This window comes from Rhinolophus ferrumequinum, chromosome 2 (assembly GCF_004115265.2).
Source record: "Rhinolophus ferrumequinum isolate MPI-CBG mRhiFer1 chromosome 2, mRhiFer1_v1.p, whole genome shotgun sequence".
Taxonomy (NCBI): Eukaryota; Metazoa; Chordata; class Mammalia; order Chiroptera; family Rhinolophidae; genus Rhinolophus; species Rhinolophus ferrumequinum.
The window spans coordinates 104,647,231-104,669,799 of record NC_046285.1 but is presented as its reverse complement, the minus strand read 5'-3'; the positions used below and the strand labels follow the sequence as shown (position 1 = coordinate 104,669,799).

General features: G+C 42.6%; 1 protein-coding gene across 2 annotated transcripts in view; it reads left to right on the top strand.

Moving 5' to 3' along the window:
* DSCAM (DS cell adhesion molecule) overlaps positions 1–22,569 on the top strand; it is a 640,159-nt gene that overhangs the window by 535,418 nt on the left and 82,172 nt on the right. For both annotated transcript variants that reach the window (XM_033091571.1, XM_033091562.1), the window contains exons 17-19: positions 6,853–7,093; positions 8,643–8,789; positions 14,817–14,972. In XM_033091571.1, coding sequence (XP_032947462.1) covers positions 6,853–7,093; positions 8,643–8,789; positions 14,817–14,972 — 544 coding nt within the window. The remainder of the gene's footprint in view (positions 1–6,852; positions 7,094–8,642; positions 8,790–14,816; positions 14,973–22,569) is intronic.

Sequence of the window (22,569 nt, the reverse complement as noted above, 5' to 3'; positions counted from 1 at the left end):
TAAAACACAGGCAGTCGCAAACCACACAAATAAATCAACATGGTGCTACTGTTGTCATGGAGATCAAAAGATTGCGTTTCTTAAAGGAACTAGGAGTTGGGAGGTATTTGAAGGCTGGAGGAAGGGCACCTGGAAGGGTGAAAGAAGGCTGTTTCGAGAGACAAGAGGAGGAAAAAAATGCCAGGCTAGAAAACGGAAAGAGAGAGAGCCAACATGGCAGATAAATGAGACAAACGGAAAGAAACTGGGATCATTTCTGGATCCCAAGGTAAATGAAAGGAAGAGGAAAATTCAACATGAAAAACAATCCTTACATGAGAAATGGAACAGTGAGTAGGTAAGGCCTTCTCTTAGAGCTCTAGTACATTCAAAGGGATTTGAGAGAAGGTCAAAACAGAACACTCATGTATCAAACTGTAAATACCAACTTCTTCCCATGTGGGCAGGACTCAGGTTGTTGAATCCTTGACTATAGAGTGAAGGGAGCCACTTCACTGAAGGTTTATTTTTTTTAATATTCATTTCCTTTCCAAAGTCTTCCTTTAGTATGTATTAAGACGACTGGTTGGTTGCCAGGTGAGATTTGGTATAATTCTGTACGTCTGTCTAAAATGAGCCTTATTGAAAACACATGTAACCCACAAGTTGGCTGAATGAATGAACAAAATCTCTGGAACCCTTGTTTTAAGGAAGAAAGAAAAAGGAAGGAAGGAAGGAGGGAGGGAGGGAGGGAGGGAAGGAAGGAAGGAAGGAAGGAAGGAAGGAAGGAAGGAAGGAAGGAAAAAAGAAAAGAAAGAAAAGAAAGAAAGAAAGAAAAGAAAAGAAAGAAGCGTGGCATTGTCGAATTAACTTGCTCTCCAGAAGCTATTTTCTTCCCTGATGGGGCCTGGGAAATAAATCCAAATCCTGCTTGCACCTCTCATTCCTATGCATGACTCACTATGCTAAGTGACAGCATGGAAGCCAGCTCTCGACTTGATTCCATGTATGCAGGTTTCAGCACACTGTTCCCGAGAGCCCCTTCCGGACTGCCTAATCCAGGCCTTTGATCTATAGCTAGGTCTTGGGTTTGTGGTCCAGGAATCTCTTCTGTCTTTACACCCTTCCTATTAGCCCTTTATCCAGTCAGATTATATACCTGCAACTGAGGTCATTCTTACCCATCACTTTCGTTGCATCTCACATATGCTCAAAACCATTCTCTCCGTCATCTACACATTTTCTGATGCTGTCCGCTGTGTCCAAGCCCTGATATGGACAAGAGTAGGAGAGATGTCAAACGTGTTGGTGGGCAGCCTTGTGCTCTTGGAGCTTGCAATCAAGACCTTGGAAAGCAGACATTTGATATGGAATGGTGACCAAAGAGGAGAAGAAAGTGATCAGTTCTCGTTGAGTGGTTCAGTGGATGGGTGTGTGCCAGTGGAGACCAGACAAAGCACAGCATGCGTTGGGTGGAGGCAGGCAACAGAAACTTCTTGGTGTGTTAGAAGTTGAGCTGGCCATGGAGAATGAGTTGGGTTTTGATCATAGAAAGGAGGAAGAAGAGCAGTCTCTGATGGGGGCTTTCATGAAATGGAAAAAAATGTAAGACAGTTGGAATTTCCAGACTGTCTAAGCAGTCAGAGAGAATCCTAGATCATCAAGGAACATCCAGGGGACATTAGTCTGGAAGGACTCCCGCAGGGCTCAGATCTCACAATGAGCCCTGCTGCCATTTGGGGAGAGAGAGGGCTGAAGTGGTTTCTTAGAAAAATGTGTCTTCTCCAGTATCATGCAGCACAGATTCAAAATATGTCTCAAGACCCTCTACCTGTTTTCTTCGTCCTTTCTTCCCACCCGCTATTAACTCCACTTGCTTAGTTTCATCAAAGTGATATAATTATTTTTCACCCATTTTGTCAATTGTCCTTTGATGCCACTTAACAACTGGAGAATAGTGTTCTCAAACTGTCTTCCCGTTAAGATGACTTCTCCACAGATACAAGCCAACCATCACCCTTGATTCCAGGTAGACACATGCTTCAAGCAGAAATGTTTAAAGCATCATCAAAACAATTTTTAAAGTAAACAGCATTATGTCCTAACTTGTTTAGGGATGATATGGAGCCCATTGCTAGACTAATGGATTGGAGTGGCGGCCCTGATGCACACCCTTGCTCCTGCTTACTGGTTGTCCATACAACTCAGAGAGAGCCTCCAGGGTCACGTTCAAAAAACTTTGGAATTAGCACTACAGCCCCTAAAGTTTCCTGCAGTTAATGTGCAAAATTCCTGCATTAATGGATTTTTTTAAGAGATTTTTGTTTTTTAGTAAGTCCTCAAGTATTTTTTTAATGTAAACACATCCCTAAAATCAAATGTGACTATTCATCCTACCAATTAACAATAGAAACTTAAACTTTGCCTAGTATAGTTAGAATTTTTGCTTACTTTTGTGCATGAAAACATAATATTTTCTCTTCATGTGATTTGTTAGGTTGTTCTTTGATTAAAAAGTGCTTTGTTTAGTGTAACTTTACAAACCTAATTAACAAGCTTTGCAAAAAGGAAAAAAGTTTTTTGAGGCTCTGTGAGTTGTGGAAACCAAATACAACGCTTAGAAAACCCTGGGTTAGAATTCCAACTCTACACTTACCTTGAGAAAGATGTTTTAAGCTTTTTGACCTTTGGTTTCTTCATCTTGAGGATAATAAGGACAATGAGACTTCTGGGGGTTGTTTTGAGGATAAGTGGAAAAAAGCAAGTGTTCGGTAAGTGGTGGTGGTGAGGTGGTGTAATGATAGTGGTAACTGCAGTAGTGGTGGTGCTGGCACTGAGTGAAGGATAGAAGTGCTGGGGGTAATAGTGATAGTGACAAGGGTGTTGATGTCAGTGATGCTGGTGGTGAGTGTTGGAGGTTGTGGCAGTGATTTGTTTGTGGAGATGGTAATGCGATGGTGGGAAAGGTGGCAGAAGTGGTAGAAGTCGCAGTTGTGTGAGGTAATGGGGTTGGTGGTGTTGGTACCAAGGGTGGCAATGGTGATGGTGATGGTGGTAGAGATGCTATTGGTGGTAACGGTCGTAATAATGCTGGTGTGGTGACGTTGGCAATGAAGGTGGTGGACATGGTGGCAGTGATGATGGTGGTGATGGTGATGATGGAGCTGGTAGAGGTTGTGTCAGTGAGAAGTGGCAGTGCTTGTGGTGGGGCACAGAGGTAGTGGTGGTGGCTGTAAGAGGTGGTGGTGGTGATGCTGGCTGTGGTAATTGAGAAGGTGAAGCTGTGGTGAGCACTGATTTGTCATCATGGTTGTAGTGGGGCGTGGCTATTGTGGTTGAATTAGAAAGGTAAATAACCTAGAGATGACTTCTGTATATACCTTGTACCAAAACAGCTTTATTGGGATGCCATTAACATGCCATAACATTCACTGTTGTAAGTGTACAATTCAATGAGCTTTAGTTTGTTTACAGAGATGTGTAGCCATCGCCAGAATCCAATTTTAGAACATTTCCATCATCCACAACAAATCTCATACCCGAGAGCAGTTACACCCCACTCCTTCCACACAACCTTTTTCAGATTGTTTTAAAACCCACTAGGGGCCTGCAAGCTATGGAATCAGCACTTGTAGGAAAAATCTATCGCTTCTTTCTCAGGTGCAACAATTCATTCTGCGTGATAACTACAGACTGGATTAGAACCGTGAAAAGAAAAGATGTGAAACCACCACTACCTTCAAATAGCTCATAACTCTATTCAATATGTATCTCTCCAAAACTGGAATATTAAGAAAACTGGAAGAGAGCACTCTTGTGTGTTCCTTGTGATAAACATAGTCCCTTAAGTTAACATATTGTATTGCACATCTAAAAGAATAATGACAAAAAATCCTATCTCATTAACGGGCAATTGAAACACAACCTTTTTGAAATAAGACAGTCATCCGTTTCTGGGGCTTGAATCTAATAAATAAACTGAAAAACAGAGAAAATGTTTCATAGAGGCACTTAACACAGTATTTGTGATAGAAAATTACAAGACAACAATATCCCCAACAATGGAAAAACGATTAAATAAAACATCGATATATGGAGTATGATTTGTAAAGACTGAGGAAAACATTGGAATATGATCCTGACAGCATATTAAGTGAAACATATCAAACATCAAATAGTACAGAGTATGAGGACAACTATGTAAAAAAAAAGCCAAACTTCAACTTCACTTTGATAAATAAATGTACCAAAACATGAATAGGATTACACAGGATTGGTGGCTGAATACTTTTATTATAAAACAAAATAAAATAATTTTTTAAAAAACTATTTTGCAGAGGAATCTAATAAGCAAGAATAACCTTTATGTCATTCTAGAACCAACCAGACTAAAATTTAGTTCTAAGAAAAATGTAAAAAACATACTATTTATTTTTACAAAATATTGAAACCGAATGGAACAAAAACAGCTGTGTTGTCTATCATACTTAAACTAGTTAAAATGTGTTTTTATCCAGGGAGAGGAAAAAACAGGAAGATTTCTCCACCTACCTGTGCAACCTGATCACAGACATGATTATCCCTCCAAACTCACGGAATTAGATGTCAGCCAGGAGGTCCCCCTAGTCGTGTAGGGTTTCCCTAAATTGGCTGCTGTACGCAAACATTTTCTTGTGGGCATTTCCTCCACTTCCCACGCTTCCTTCTTGGCCTGATTCCATAGCCTTCGTACTGGGATCCTGACTCGGTATCTTAGGAAGGTTTCAAACCTCACAGAGAGCCAGTTGAAAAATTAGAATGCTTAATGGGTGTAAACCGAATTAAAACCATATATATCATTTTTATTGGGTCACTGTATTTAACATTTAAAAACTATGTGAAATAGGAGAAATGTCTTGGTTTTAAATTTAATTTTTAGATGACTTTTGCAGGAAAATTGATTTTATTAATTCATTAAATCATACAAATGCAATTCAGTGATTGTGATAAAACGCATTCCAGGTAATCAAATTCTCAAAATCTAAAATCTTTATACCCCATTTCAAAGCCAAGTGAAAAGTCATAGTTCATTAATCCAAAAACAGGACTGCATAGACATTTGCTTATTGTAAGAAAGGTGTGAGTTCTTACGTCAGGGTCTAACTGTGCCAACTGGACTGAAACAGTCATGGGTTACATGACAGGTTCCTTGATATCTATGAACACCATGCTAATGCATAAAATCAGACTGGTTGAGAAAAGCAATGGGAACCTAAGAAAACCATAAACGAGGAAACTGACTTTTAAAAAGAAATGTGATTTTACTGCTCCGTGTAGCTCAGACTAACACCCAAAGACAGCCGGAGGCATCTAATGCCTCTGGGAGGTTGGCATATTAGGCAATTCTTAAATATTTGCTGAATTCATTCCTGCTGCTATCTGCTCACAACCTTCTTCTGCCTTCTCACTGGGTGGACTCCCCTCATTCACATTTTGCTGTTGATGGAGGACTAGCCCTCCAGGCAGCCCCACACTGTCTGCCATGTCTCACTCCTGTGCTCTAGGCACCCTCTGCTCCATCCTAGTCCCACCCCTTTCTGCAGGCTCCACCCTCCACACCAGAGCCCTGGCCATCCTTCCACGCCCACCTGAGGTCAGCCTCTTCTGACTGCTCCCATCTATTCTCATTTCACCACCTTTGCAAGCCTGCTGCTTCTCCCCACCCAGTACCACACGCTTCGATACTTTAGATTTCTCTACAGTTCCCTAAGTGTTTATTTCCTCTCTCCACCTGGATTGTAAGCACTTTCAGGACAGAGAAAGCTTTTCAGAGCCCTGGGAGACCTAAAGCCATGGTTTGTACTGAAATATAAACACACAAACACACATACTCCTGCACATACGTACACACACACATACACATGTGCACACACACTCACACAAGCATATACATATATTCAGTACTCACACATATGCACACAGACATAACAAATATACATGTACCCTTGCGCGCGCGCGCACACACACACACACACACACACACACACACACACACACCTGTTGACTGCCTGAAAGTCTACAAAACCTTTATTCATTTAAAACATCATGTCAGTGTTGTTCTTATAACATACTTGAAAAGAGTCTGGTTTCTTAAAAAAGGCCAACATGTCAGCCAAAATTGTCCTGTCTTTGCGTCGGCAGACCCTTTATCATTAGCCGAGAGATGCTTACTCTCGCCTCACCCTGATCAGTTTAAATCACCATAAAATGATTCCAAAATGCCTTAGGCCTTAAAGAAAGGGGTTTACCTTCCTACCAATGGTAGACCCACCTCTACATCAGCTTTCAACCTGAAAACACCTTCATTCTGGAATATTCCCTTTGGTTGTAAGCTCCATGAGGATAGCGACCTTTAAAAACAAAAATCACTTCTGTGCTCCAGTGCCTTGAATAACCTGGCAGAATGGGCAGCTCAATAGCTTTTGCTGGAGAATGCTGGCTGGTGTACACTCAGGTGCCCCAAACACAATCCGTCTTCAAAACTTCCCTGCCGGTTAGAGAAGTCAGCCATGGCAGCCTGACCAAGGGACTGGGAGCACAGGCTCAGGTGGCAGATTCCCCTGGTGGCCCCTCATGTTGGTGTGGCCTCCTCTGTCAAATGGGGGTGGATGTAGGGCTGTGTCACGGGCTTGTGGTGACATCTGGATGAATAAAATCTAGGAAAGGAAGAGTGCCCAGCCATGAGCAAGCACTTCTATGAACTCCGTAACCATCACTACACTATTATTGTTATTACAGCGGTTATTTGATTTTATTTTTGTTTCCTTGAGAAGTGGGTGGGTGCTGATCTCCCTGTCAAGTATTCTTTAGTGAATTCTTTTCTTTCCTGTTTAGGCCCCCAAGAAGCATTTGCAGAATGGGATTATCCGAGGCTACCAAATAGGTTACCGCGAGTACAGCGCTGGGGGCAACTTCCAGTTCAACATTATCAGTATTGACACCACTGGGGACAGTGAGATTTACACCCTGGACAACCTAAATAAGTTCACCCAGTACGGCCTGGTGGTGCAGGCCTGCAACCGGGCCGGGACGGGACCTTCTTCTCAGGAAATCATCACCACCACCCTCGAGGATGGTAGGTTCTGCTGGACCGCGGCACGTGGCTTTCCTTCCTCAAGGGTTTGTTCTGGTCACAGCTCTGGTTCCCTACAGCCTGGCCCCCTGCTGGCTTTGCGGTGACAAAAGTGGCTGGGCCTGCGGGGACTAGGGTTTCCAGTGGGGAAGCGTGCTCTAATTAACTGGAGGACTGCATTGATTTGCTCCCGCCCTTGACACATCCTGATTGCAAAGCCCAAATCCATTCCCTTTTCAGCATCTTCCTCATTCATTTTAAACACAAGAATTGGGCTTTTCCCGAGTGAAACCAAGGCTCTCCATGACTGCAGAAGTCTGACCAGAATGTAGAAATCCAATTTTCTAAGAATGTCTCCCAAATCAATGTTAAGGAGGATTTTTTTCCTTTTTCTTTCGTTCTTTTTTCTTCTTCTTTCTTTTTTTCTTTTTTTATGATTGCTTTCTATTTTCAAGCATTCTGAGACCAGAGAACATGAATGGACTTCCTGGAGCAAATCTCATGGTGCCCGAGCGCCCTCTAGTGACCATAAGGAATTAATTCTTCCTTTTACCATGACCTGGGGAAGACAACCTAAAATTTCCCACTTCCAGTAGTGCTTGTAAAGAGAGAGACGCCTGGTGTCCCGAGACACAGTCTTTCAGATAAGATATGGAAATAAGTAGTTGATTTTAAGGCAGCTTGCATTGCAATTACCTCTTGTGCAATTAGCCACTTGATAATAATTTTGAGGAATCAGTGATGATGTACATCTATAATTTCTGATACTTTTTACAGAAAGAGACGTAGAAACTTTAATATTGGGATTTTCTTTCCATCTTCATAATCGTTGAAGTAGTGAATAAAATGCCCTTCAGTTTACACCTCAATGCTCATTTTTTATGGATGCCTGTTCTACAGTCAGTATTTTGTCCTCTCTCCTAGATACAGCGTTTAAGGTTTGCATAAATGCAATATGAAAAATACTTCAAATATTCTTTTAACCTGTATCTTAGTCCGTTTTCTCTCTTTCCTCTGACATAATGTTATATAGTATTGAAAGGGGGCCTGGGGATGGGGTGGGTAGTAAATAAGCTATGATTACATGTCTGCATTTTAGCACTTTTCAATTAGGCTTCCAATTTATATAGAAGATATTAATAAAAAGAGGGAATGTATTGTACAAAGTAAATGCAACTTAAAGCAGTGACTTACAAGAGTAATGGGAAAGTAAACCAGATAAGCAATGGTCTTTATTCATGCAATAAGATCAAAAGTGTTCTCAACTCCTAAAGCCTGAGACGACCTCCTTACAAGGGGTATCGTTAAGCTGGAAAGAGAGACAATGGAAGTCTATGAGGACATATGCATAAACTTATGATATTTTACTTGGTTATCATAATATTTGTATAAGGAGAATGGTGCTCATTTTTTCCTTAATTTGGGGACTTGAGTACAATTTTTTCTTTTGCTTGCGCATTGAAATATGAAGCTAATGTTGCTTATTCAGTATTGCTCTGCTAATGAATAAGACCACCCACCGTTATTACAGATTCTAATTATTTAATTTCAGTGCCCAGTTACCCCCCTGAAAATGTCCAAGCCATAGCAACATCACCAGAAAGCATATCAATATCCTGGTCCACACTTCCCAAGGAAGCCTTGAATGGAATTCTCCAGGGGTTCAGAGTCATTTACTGGGCCAACCTCATGGATGGAGGTAAGAGGTTTAAACTAGGGCTTTGCATTTGCCCCCAAAAAATATGTGATGGAATTTGCAGACTCCCAACCTAATATAGGATTCTGGACATGGCGGGCATTTCTTCATCAGTGAGCACTTTCCTCTTTTCCCTACGTCATTCTGTTCTTATCCTTCATCCAACATTTTAACAGGTGTATACAGCTGTTTAATGCATTTCGTCCCTTCAAAGGGTAATTTGAGGTATAGGAGGGGTTGGCACCTGGGAAATATAAGCATGGATGTGATTTCTAATTATGAGTATCTATGTCAAGCCTCTGCAGGCAGCATCAAAACCTTCATGTGTATCTCGAAAGTTCTACTCAATGTGTATCCTAAAAGGTTGATCCCTTCGTATTCCCCAATAGCACTCAGCAGGAAAACTTCTTACGTTCCTGTAGCTGAACTCTAAGGGGGTTCAGGAGGAATGCCAGGGCACATTAAGCGGCACATTGTCACTTCCCAAAAGAAGCCCTCTAATCCCAAACCCTCCATTTTTGTCTCTTTCTCGTCCTCTTTCTGTTTCTCTTCCTCCTCCTTCTCCCCCTGCTTCTTTTCCCTCATTCTTCTTGATTATTTGTGTTTGTTTTTTCCTTTCCAAATTCCCCTGTTTGGGCCTGACTTTGAATGAGAGAGCACCTGCTCAGGTGACAGCAGGACTGGATTCTCTTGGGTAGAATCCATGTTGGTGTCTGTCCTCAGATGGAGGATGGTGCTGAGCCAGGCTGATGCCCCTCCGTGAGCATGACAGGTGCACACCCGCACTGCAGGCCCTGACAGGAAAGGCTTCCCAAGGCCGGCTCACTGCTATGTCCCGAGATTTGGGTGGCCCACATCACACCTTCCCCTGCTCTCCACTCCCCAGCGTCCCCTGTCCCCCTGCCCCTGGGTCCTGCCTCCTCTCGGCCTGGGGCTCCTTTCAGCCTCTCTGACTGGGTGTGTTCTCCAGGTGCAAGCTCACCTCTAAGTTTGAGCAAACACAGCTGGGCCCCGCAGATATATCCCACTCCTGCTCAGGACCACCTGGGTCAGCTCAGCCAAGCAGGTCACTGCCCCTCCCAGGTAAATGAGCCTCCGATGCTGCAGGAGCCTCCACTATTGATGCCAGAATAGAGAAAGGAAGACACACTAGCAAAATAAGCATGATGTCCTCAGGAAATAGCAGTTTCCTTGTCTTAGCTACGTATGTGTGTAACCAGACTTGCTTGTCAGGGCTGAGGATAAGACCCGATTCCCCCTGATGTCGAGGGTAGCACCTTGCACAGCACCAGGCACTGGGAGGCATTCTGTAAAGACTCACCTGCTCCATCCTGCAGCAGACGTGTTAACTGAGTGTGTACTCTGTGCTGGGCTCATGCTAGACACCAAGGATGCAGCGTCTGCCTGGTGACGTGTTCTCAACTAGTGAGCAAGGGAGGACCTTGTGGACGCAGAGCCACAAGCCCAGTAATGCACCACCAGCCCCATGGGCGACAGAGTAAAGTGGATGATTCTTTCACAGCTTCATCCTCTCCTCCCAGAAAAACACTTTTAAAACTCCCATAGATGTAAAGTGTAGAACAACAGAAATTTGCCATAGTATCTACTTTATTGACACAATGCTCTAGGAAATCATTGTACATTCTTGTTCTGGTTTCTATCCCTCACCTTGAAGAAGATACAATTAAACACCTGTGCACACTCACCTGAAGGCTGTGATACACTAAAATCATTCCTGTTTTATTCCTGTTGGAAATATTCGCAGAATCCCGTGGTGACCATTCATATTTTCACACATCACTCATATCTGCTAATACTGTCTATTAGCATCTTAGTTCTGTGATAGATGATGTGTGTGTATGGGTCGGTCAACTTTACACTCGTAAAGCTTTACAATTTTAGGTATGCAGATGCATGAACTTATTTAAATAAACACTGCTCAGAAATGCCGAGCAGTCCGAATGACACTTTTACTCACTGTGTTAAGATCAGTGTGATATGCTAACTAGATATCTAACTTGATATCTAGTTAGTTCTACACTTAACTCCCCAAAGATCAGAAAGAAGCCCTCTGAAACACAAACCTTCTTCCAGATAGTCACTCCTTCCCTGTTGCCTATGAGAAATGACATTTATGAATTAGCAGGAATTTTACCGAATTACTGGGTTCTTTTGCACAAGCTCCTGGGGCTGTAGTCTGAGGTTCCCACAGACACAGATCAGATAGTGGCTGTGTAGGGAACTGTACCCACTAACCCTTGAGAACACACACACCCACGCACACACACACTCATATAGGCTGGGAGAGGCAAAGATTGTCACTACTGTGATTGGTAGTTGCCCCAAATACTTACAAAAATATGTATAAAAAGGGATTTTGTTAGTGTTAATCCGATCAGATAAAACAAAACTGGTTAATATATATTTGATAATGTGGGTTAAATATAAAACATATCAATAAAATTTCTAGAATTTTATCATAATCAGGAAGTTAACTAATTTTTAAGACCTGACAGAAGCAATTCATCTGAGATTGCTAGGAAAATCATACACTTTGGAAAGTCCTATTTCCATCTAAATCTGAATTATTTTTTTTGTCTCTTTTGTCTTTCTTCAAGACAAAAATGGATGATTCTAAAGCAAAGCAACATTTAAGCACCAACTGGGGTGTTTACTGTGGTGGTGGGCGGATGAGGGGTGCTTCGGAAAAGTTATTTCCACCCCCATTGTTTTTCTGCCTTAAAACCCTTTGAGAATGAGGGAGGATATAAATAAACATACAAAATTATTTTGTTTTAGAATGTAATGTATTCTTTAAAAGCTTTCTGTAATAGAAATAGTGTGATTTCTGAATATTTATAATATTCAGTGTGATTTATAATATTTTATATATTCATTTCATATTATTTTACTTATGACTTCAACTGAACACTACTCTTTACTTCCCATATATATATATTTTTTAAATAGCTCTATCGAGGCTGTGAAAGGCAGATGATAGAAATCCATGTTTAAGCCATAGAAAAGAACAAGAGCTAAAAAGAATTGGAAAATGAAGTATGCTGCTTTGCACTTGTCTTTTTCGTAATTTTCCTGCTTGTCTCCTCCACATCTGCTAATTGTGAAGGATCTGCTAGTCAGAAAATACCCTTCCATCAGGGAAGACGAGGAGCGTGTGTGGAAAGAGTTGGTTCTGGCAGTCAGCTTGCTTTAGAAATCTTTGGGGGATAATATTGAGTGGGGCTTTTAAGTGCAGTCATGTTAAATGACTGGTTCATGATAAATGAGTTCATCAAAACAATATGAACCCCAATATGAGTTCACATCCAAAAATGAATTCTAATTAGTATAATAATTCAGGCACAGATGTAATTCTTTTGTTTCAGTTGTCGCTCTCTTTAAAAAGGTCAGGCGGCCCACTTGGCATTCTCCTTCTTAACTCCTGTCCCCTCATCACTGTGTCTCACCAGGAGCAGCACTCCCTGATGCTCACAGCTTTGTCCCACATCGTAAGAGCAGAGCTCCCTTCTTGAAGGGCAAAGCAAATAGACAAACAAACCACAAAGGCGCCAAGAGTCAAATGAGTTGGTCAGATCCTAATAACCAGCGTCTGGTACGGGGCCCGTGTAACCCACCACCCCTTAGCTGCCTGTCCCCTGATTGTGTGTGTGTGTGTGTGTGTGTGTGTGTGTGAGATCTTTGGCACAGTGTAGAACTTCTTAAATCTAGAAAGATCTTGATGAGATCTATACTTACACTTTGTCCATTAACATTTGGGTATTTTATCCTAATCCAATTGACCTATATTAGACATATTCAGGAAAATGAAGACTATAAATGAATAATATAATGGCAAGAGCCCTAAGGTTCACTGTTCCTCAGAGCGGAGTGTTTCCAACCCTCTGGGCCTAACAATTGTCGACTTTTTGAATGCACACCAACCACACACAAGCAAACATTTGTCTCATTTTCATATGCCTTTTGTTGACTTCCAAACTGTTCCCCTAAAAGTCTGCATCCCGCTGGCCTCCCCAGAAGACGCTCAACCAAAGGCACCTTCTGGGGCCACCCTTTTGCCCTGCTTTCTCCCCCAGCAAAGCGTCCTGCCCCCTGAATTGGCCCACAATCTGCTCAAGGTGGTAACAGGCCTTTATCTCATGTTTGTGTCAGAGGCTGTGTCTATGACCTAACATCCCTCATGTCCCCATTTCTCTACTCCCCTCACAATCCCAGCCCCAACATGTATGACAGGCCTTGGCCATCCCATGGATTGTTGAAAATTCAACTTTTCTCCTATGTCCAGTTCAACCCTGATCCTTTTGGTGACAAAAAACCAACAAACCAAAAAGACATTCCAGACAGTCATCATAATCACAAAACTAAGGGCTCATTAATCTCTGAACTTCTGTGCAATATGGTAGAAAGAACTTCTGTGCAATATAGTAGAAAGAAAGACAGAGATCAGGAAAAGAAAATCGAGCTGGCTTAAGCCCTCTGAACCTGGCCCATGTGACAGTTACACCGAGTGGCCACGGTGGAGTGGCTGAGATCGTGGACTGGGGACGTGAGGCCACACACTGCGGTGACACAGCCCACACTCTCAGCCACTATGCCAGGTTCCATGACCTTGGGGAAGGTGTTGATCCTCTCTCTGCCTCAGTTTTCTCGCCTGTAAAAGGGGTGAGCTGTAGAAATACCAGGACTGTTGTGCTGGTTAGATGCGATGATGTGTACCCAGAACAGTGCCGGCACCTCAGTAAGCTTGCGCAGCACGTCAGCCATCTTCACTAAGGCAAGAGAGAGCCGGGGAAACTGATGAGCAATCTCACTGCTCTCTGAATTATGCAGAGGGGTCCTTCACAGTGGCCAGCCTTGCAGCTGGCCAGGAATCCCTCTGGACCTCCACCTCCCATCGCATTCTCTTCGCAACCTGCACACAGGGATGCAGGCGGTCTCAAACATTCCACAAACGGCCACTTGCCTGAGGCGTGAGCAGTCCCTCAGGCCTTTCCTTCCTGCTCTACTTCCTCTGTAGGTGGCTCATTTCAAAATCCAGGACACCCATGAAGGTATTAACACATCATTGTATGTTTTCTCAAATTGCCATGTATAATATGCCAAAAATGGGAGAGCATAACGTTTCATCTCTCAGTATTATTAGCTGATCCCACTCCAGAAAATGAAGCATTTTTAGCTGACGCTGAGTTTCTGACACATCAGCATGTCTCTCCAGCAAGTGTGCTGACAGAGTTCGCTCTAGGTGAAAAGCGGACTTGGTCCAGCCACCCCTGCGTGGCTCAGAGGTTAAAGAAGTCAGGTACTTAAAAACACATGTACGTTGACTCAGAGTTGGTTTTAAAAACCAAAACCAAGGCCAAAAGTCAACATGAAAAAGCTTCTCTTTTTTTTTTTTTTTTTTTTTTTGGAGGTGATACACGTTTGCTGTCTTTATTGTTGTGATGGTACTGCAAGTATATGCATATGTAAAATTCATTCAGTATTGCAATTTTTAATTTATTTGTAATTATCGATGATGTACAATATTATATTAGTTTTCAGGTGTGCAGCATAGTGATTAGACATTCACATACCTTATGAAGTGGTCAGCACACGACGTCTGGTGACCATCTGTCACCATACACAGTTATTGCACAAAACCTTCTCAATGCGCAGGAGGAAATGTGCCTGCAAAGTGAGTGCTGTGCAGTCCACGTGTCCTGGGCTGGAGGTGCGAGGCGCGTGGGTCATGAGCTAACGCTGGAGCACTGCCCGGCAGCGGCAGCCATGGTGCTGGCGTTGGGTTTCTAACACTTAACTTGGAGTGAATTGCTCTGTTTTTCTGCCCAGTGTTCTGTTGCAGTTTGGTGAGAATGATTGCTTCCAAATAGAAAGGCTGTGCACAGTCCCTTTGAGTAATTTCAGGGTGTGACACGTGGCGGCGCGTGGCCCAGTGCTGCATATCAAGGACAGCGTGGGGAAAGACGCGTGCCCACAGCCACGGTAACCAGAGTGTGTTTTCTTGTCCTCCAGAGTTGGGTGAGATTAAAAACGTCACCACGATGCAGCCTTCTCTGGAGCTGGACGGACTAGAAAAATACACCAACTACAGCATCCAGGTGCTGGCGTTCACGCGCGCGGGTGACGGTGTCAGAAGTGAGCAGATCTTTACCCGGACCAAAGAGGATGGTGAGAAATGGGGAGGGTGTGGGTGGAACTTTCAGCTCCTGTCTGAACCGCCCACCGGGGATTTATGAGGCTCCTGCTGATTTATTCCGGGCTGCAGCTCCGAGGAGAAGGCTGGGTCAGAGAGCTCTCACCTTAACTGTCAGCCTGCTCTTGGCTTTGCTCCCTGCGAGCCTTTCGCTGCCCTCCCAAAATACGCCAGCGTGATTCAGACCATCCGCTTTCTGTGTCGCCTTTGTTTCGTGTATCCATTGTTTCTCTCTTCCCTTACAGTTTTTTTTTTTTTGGCCAAGTATTATTTTAAGCAAAAATGCCTTTTAGCCCAGAGCTGTTACACTTGCCATGTGTGTTTTGTATCCCGATAGAATAATTTCAGTGACTCTTCAGCCGTTAAGTGTAAGCTCTGATTATTTCCATCCTTCTACTTGAGAGTTATGTAATGATCTAAGTCATGTTATTCTGTGTCAGCTTTAGAATTACTTTAGAATAAGCCCTTAATTGCAGAGCTTCATGTTAATTTTTAAATGTCTTACAGAAATACATGATGATTTAGTAAAATTTTAAACCTTGGCACACTTTTTTTCAGAGCATTAATTCTTGCCATTAGACATAATCTGGCCTTAGTTATGTGACTATTTCCCAAACCTACAAAAACTACATTGCACATATTTTTTCCTGTATTACTTTTTAAGGGAAACCCTGAGGGGCCTTATCCAAGCCTGTTTGAAGAACAGTTTAAGTTCTAATGAATATTATAGCAGTAGTGAGAAAAGCAGTGTCCACCTTAATAAAGGAAAGGGCAGCTGATATCAAGTTGATCTCCAAGTGGAACCCTACAAATCAGAGCTGTTATACCAGAGGGAGGGTTGTTATACCAGGTTACCTAAATTCTGTGCTGCCTCGGCTCTGCTGGTTGTCGGTCTTCTTTCCAGCACTCTGTTCCCAGGAAGCTGGGCAGGGTGGGGTGGGAGCGCTGTCACGCATTGCCCAGGACCTCCCATGTATTGTCAGGTTTGATGTCTGCACAGCCTGTTCACTACGCAGAACATCAAACTTGCTGTTGCCCACCTCACATCCATCGTGGGGAAGCACAGCTCCGGCCTTATGCTCGGGGGCCTGGCTAGACTCTTCTGCCAGTATTTCTGTCTCCTAGCAACTCCCCTGACATTCGCAGCCTGCAGTCTCCCACCTCACTGTCAGTTTTCACCTCAACAAACCCGGCCCTGCTCCCACAAGCAGTCCCATCCATCCACCCTCACATGTAATTTTCCCGTCTCTCTCGCCCTTTGCACATTATAAGGCCTGCACACAAATGAACCTCATTAGCTTTAGTTTTTCTAGAGCACGCAGGTAATTCTTTCCAGGAGTGTGCAGGCGTCTGCCAATTCAGCTCAAAGAAATTGGATTATTTAGAGAAATCGAAGGTCAAAATGCAATGCCATTAGGAAGTCACACATTAATAGAGAAATCTACAAAGCTTTGTCCTGAGTGAAGATAGCTCTAATTTAATTTAAAACACGTAGTAGATAAAGAGCCAGGTCTAGATGCTGGCTCTGTCACCTGCTGCCCATGGGACTTTGGGAGCCTTACATAACCTTCTCCGACTATCTTCACGTACAAAATTTCCATAATGATCAGACTGCACAGAATTAAGATATAAAACGTGAAGTGATGTGTGCAAACACCTACTTTGACACATAGTGGGATGGTTCCTGACACTAGATATTTGATTGTTTGATCTCTACTCTTTCAGAGCAGAGCTGGAATACTCGTTGGCATTGATAAGGAATAGCACAAATGTCACTGGAATGATTATTTAAAGAACAAGTTGATCAGCAAGATGAATTTTGACAGCTGCATTTTTCAGAAGACAGTACAAAAATCTAATAAGAAGGGAAGGCTGTCTATAGTTTTTAGTGGTTGGTCATTTTGGATCAATTTTTAATCAATCATAAATGTCTGTTTCAAAATTTGACCCCGAGACCCAAAGTCTAATTTGTCAATCAGTGATTCTCTGCTTTCACATCTGGTGTATGGAGATGCGATCCGTTATGGAACGCCCTGCCTTGGGTATACCAGTTACCGCAGGGAGGAGGGGATGAATTCCACGTGTGCTGGTGTGCGGGGCAAAGAGTGATGCAGACGGGATGTCAATACTTACTTGGGATGAATCATCAGCATTTTTTTTTTTTTAAAGAAGCTGAAGAGAGATTGGGTACAAAGAGAGAAAAACTAGTGTAGTAATGAACTTATCTCCCAGATTTCACATGAAAAATTCAGTAATTTAGAAATGCTGAAGAATTGGGCAGGCACCTCTTACAGACTCAATATGTAACATAAATAGACGTTTGGGCAGTTTATAGAACTTTATGCAATTTTATGTCCTATTGAAAGAAGAAGGGACAAGGGTTAATTCTCATAGAATAAATGCTTCATAAAATTAAGAATATAGATCCTGTTTATTATTCTACTATGAAGTCTTCTAGTTTTGAAGTTTGGAATACACTGCCAACTTCAATTAAATTATGTAAAAATGTGGGTAAAATTCTAGTAGAATAATAATTGCCAGCATTTATTAAGTTCTTTCTTAGTAAGACACAGTTCTAGGCACCGGTTGAGGTTTCAGAGTTTATTGATGTTCTCACAAGTAAAGAAATATTGATACCAATACAGAAACAACAAACATTCAATTTTGTCTTCTACGCCCATCCCCTCAGTGTCAGGAGGCCTAGAGTTTTAAATTATATCGTTGGGTTATGGATCGTCTTAAAAAGGAAAAATGTATCACTTGCTAGTAAAACATACAAAAACAGAATAGAATAATAAATAAATAAAACTAGATAAAATAAACAGTCAAATATAAGACAAAAAATTTACTTATACAGGAGATAGTTTATAATTGAAATATTTGCTTGCAGAACAAGTTTTCTGTACCTTCAGCAGTTTCTTAGCCTCTATAAGGATTCTTGGTCAATAGACATATTCTTAGGCCTACACATATATTCTTGGGCCTATAGATGTAGCCATGGATCTACAATTACAGCCTTGGATCCATGGACGTATTCTCAGCGTCTGTGACAGTGGATCCACTCTCAATTCTCTTCCCAGGACTGCTCAGTCGATGAGAACTTGGACCTTTTTGTACCGCAAGAACACAAAAGATTATTTGCTGATCTGGCTTTCTGGTCTTGATCACAAGACAACTAATTCTGAATTCTAAAATGTCTGTGAAATCCTAGTACCATTTTCTTGGCTGAGACTACTCTAATCTGAGCAAACTGTGGGGAAAGAGAACTGAAAACAAAATGTAATCTATTAATTTTGCAATTGTTATTTTCATTCTGCAAGCATAAGTTCGTTTCAGCCCGGTCCTTTTCTGCAAAAGTAAACATTGTTCCTGTATAAACAGAGATGGCTATGTTTAAGATCAAGGATTTTCTGGGCTCCTCACTAATGCATATAACTCAATAAGATATTATGTGAGAAGGGCAGTAGGAGGTGTGGCATGTGACCTTTTCTCCCTCTCACATTATTAATAACCTCTCAGGTGGGACATGGGAAAACAGAGCAAGGAGTGAGTGAAAAATACAGATAGCAGCATGTCTCGGACTCGTCTGGCCACCCATATCTTGAGCCACGTGTTCTCTTGAAGGCACGGATGGTGTGTCCTCAGGTGACTGTGTAACTGAACTCAGTGCACCCTGAAAGCAGTGGACTGTGTGTGTGTGTGTGTGTGTGTGTGTGTGTGTGTCTGCCTAACTGCAGCAGGGCTGCCCCTCAGTACACACTGAAGGCGTTGTGTGCCAGGGGTGGCCTGACAGTTGATTAATCAATTAATCAGTTCATATCAGTACGGCTCATGGCTCCGGAGTCCTGCAGCATGTGGCAGTGCTGTGTCGTGCTCTGTGCAGCAGCAGACACGCCAACGGCACAGCAGACCCTAAAGGCCCTGTGCCGTGTGGATCTCAAAGCTCCCACCTTTGCAGCAATTCTCTTACAGGTGCCTGTGAAGTCCCTGGGCTCCTGGGGCCTCAGGGGTGCCCAGTAGGAAGTGAGAGGCCCAGCTGGGGGCTCCATGCTCCCGCTGTGCTTCAAGAACCACTCCACTTCCACTTGAGTTCTATATTGGTTTCCCACGTGACCCTTTTGTTAAAAGATGTGTCTCCTTTAAAGACTGTACAGAAACCACTGTTCTAGTAAGAGCTAAGGCCTGGACATGGGGAGCTTGTGGAAATTTGAGGAGAAAAGGAACGTGTTTACTGGGTTGGCGGTGATGACTGCAATGTGGGAGCATCCATCCAGTGTCATGTCATCTGTTCATGGCTCAGAGAGGCCACTGTGCAGCTGGGCTCAGGTGGGTCCCATGGCAGGTCACATGAGTACGCACATGCCACACACATACCACTACACACACGCGCCACACAAACACAACTACACACATGCCACACATACCAGTACACACACACACACCACACATACAACTACATACACGCCACACACATACCACTATACACACACGCCACCCACATACAACTACAACACATGCCACATACATACCACTACACACACATACACACTGCACACATGCCACACACATACCACTACACACACGCACCACACACATACACCCGCCACACAAACACAACTACACACATGCCACACACATACCAGTACACACACACCACACATACAACTACATACATGCCACACACACCACTATACACACACACCACCCACATACAACTACAACACACGCCACATACATACCACTACACACACATACACACTACACACATGCCACACACATACCACTACACACACGCCAGCCACACACATATACACTACACACACATGCCACACACATACACACCACACACACATGCCCTAAACACATACAACATGCCACACACATAGACACACATGTACACGTACCACACAGCACAAACACACACACACACACCACACAGCACAAACACACAGACACATATGCCCTAAACACCTACAACACACCATTCACATGCACACTACACACACATGCCCTAACAGAATACAACACACCACACACATACACACTCACACATGCACATGTACCACAAAGCACAAACAGACATGCACACACACAGCACACACACACACACAGCACACATATACCACACACACACACCACACAGCACACACACACCACCCACACACAGCACAAACACACACATACCACACATATCTCACACACACACACACCACAGTACAAACACACATAAACACCACACATATACATGCTACACACACACGTGCCCTAAACACATACAACATACCACATACACACACCACATACACACACCATAAACCCCCATACCACACACACAGCATAAACACACACACACGCCATACACACACACACACACACACAAACGCACACACCTATGCCTGATCAACAAGACCAGAAAAATTATCGTGACAAAAATGCGGCTTACTGGAGTATCTGTACATATACTCAGCTGACAGCTTTCATACTTCGAGGCAGTATATTTTTCAAAACACCATCTTTGATGTTTGCTTTAGATATATTGTTAGAGGCCTTAACTGTATTGATTCATTTTCGATGCTGTGTAACAAGTTACCACAAACTTAGAACCTTAAGACAGTACAAATGTGTTATTATCTCACTGTTTCCATGGATCCCTGATCCAGATTTGGCTTCAGTGGGTCCCCTGCCCAATGTCTCACAGGCTAAAATCAAGGTGTTGGCAGGGGCTGTGGTCTTACTTGAGGTCAGGTCCTCTCCTGAGCTTGCTGGTTGTTGGCAGGATCCAGTTCATTGTGGTTTGGGGGCTGAGACCATATCCTCAGCTCCCAGAGTCCGTCCCCCATTCCCTGTCATATGGCCTCTCTACATCATGGACGTTTGCTTCTTCAAAGCCAGACAGAAAGAGCCCCAAAACCTAGATCATCATGTAACAAGGTCCTGGGGTAGGAGAAGCATGCTACTTTCCGGGACCTAAAAATGGCCCAATGGTACAGAACAACATTGAGCCAGGAGGGGAGCCCAGCCACTGACCTGGCATGTCCATGCACAAATCTGGGGGTCATACCAAGCTTACACATCTATTGAGGGGGACAGAGATGGAAAGAGAATTTTAGTTTGTGGCTTTTGCAAACAGGAGATAGCTGTGTCATGTCCTGCAATGGAGAACTAGAGGAGAGAAGATAATATGTTCCCTTGTGATCATGGTAGGTCTAAACACACCTATGAATCAGAGTGGAGATGTCAGTAGCAATTGGATTATAGCTATAAGAGCATCAGTAGCACAGAAGGGAGGTCCGGGCAAGTTGGGAAAATGTACAAGAGATGGTTCTCTGCAGCTGCCTCCTTTACTTCAACCAGTCAGATCTGAAGTCAGAAATTTACTCAACAATGGCCAGAAATCCATGACAACTGCTTAAGCTTGCCTACATCTTCATAAGCAAAAAAAGCAGATTAGTAAAATGTAATCTGGTGACAAGGAATGTTTTAATATGTCCTACATCATCTCTGTCTTCTGCAATTCTCAACATCTTGTGTTTATAACTCAAAATTGAGTCATAAAGTAAAGGCCAGAGGTCTTTAGAGTCATGTAAAATAAGGAAATGATGATGGTTATTACAAATGAGAGCTAGAATTTCTTTAGTGCTTATTGTATACAGGAGTCAATATGAATTCTTTACATGAATAATCTCTCATAATCCAAGCTGTAAAATGATAAATAGTGTAATTATTGTTCCAGCTTCATAGATGAGCAAACTAAGGTTTATCAGAGAAGTTCGTGGACTTCCACAGGCCATAGAACCACGTGGTAGAGGTGGACAAAAGCCCACAGTGGGGCTGCAGGGCCCTCACTTTTAACCATTATTGTGTAGTCCAAACTAGAACTAAATTTTTAAATTCTAGCTCTTAAAGTATTGGCTCAGCAACCCAGAAAACATTTCAAAAATGTCTACCATGTTTCCCTGAAAATAAAACCTAGCCGGACAATCAGCTCTAATGTGTCTTTTGGAGCAAAAAATAATATAAGACCCAGTATTAGATTAGATTAGATTAGATTAGATTAGATAAAACTCAGTTTTATATTATAGTAAAATAAGACCAGATCTTATATTAATTTTTGTTCCAAAAGACACATTAGAGCTAATTGTCCATCTAGGTCTTATTTTCGGGAAAACAGTAGTTCCTCGAAGTTTCTATATAGTTATTATTTTATTGAACAAAATTCTAATAACCGTTCAATTACAGATTGACTCAGATACATCATAAATCAGTGTACGAGGAACCGGATGGGGATTTCGATAGTAAGTACAGTAAAAGCCCTTTGATCTGATATGATCAAGACAACTTAGTAGAAATAACCAATTACAGCAATGAATCACTAAATTTTCCAGTGACCAAGAGACATACCATAAACATGTATTTCCACTTACAGCATGTAAATATAGATTTATTTTCTCATCACTATCTAACGAAGTTAGGCTCATTTCTCTCAGTTTGGGTGGGGGGGGAATTAGAGTTGTCATCTTCCATTCCATGAACTCTATCCATCGTAGATCATCTGCAACTTCCATTTTCAGT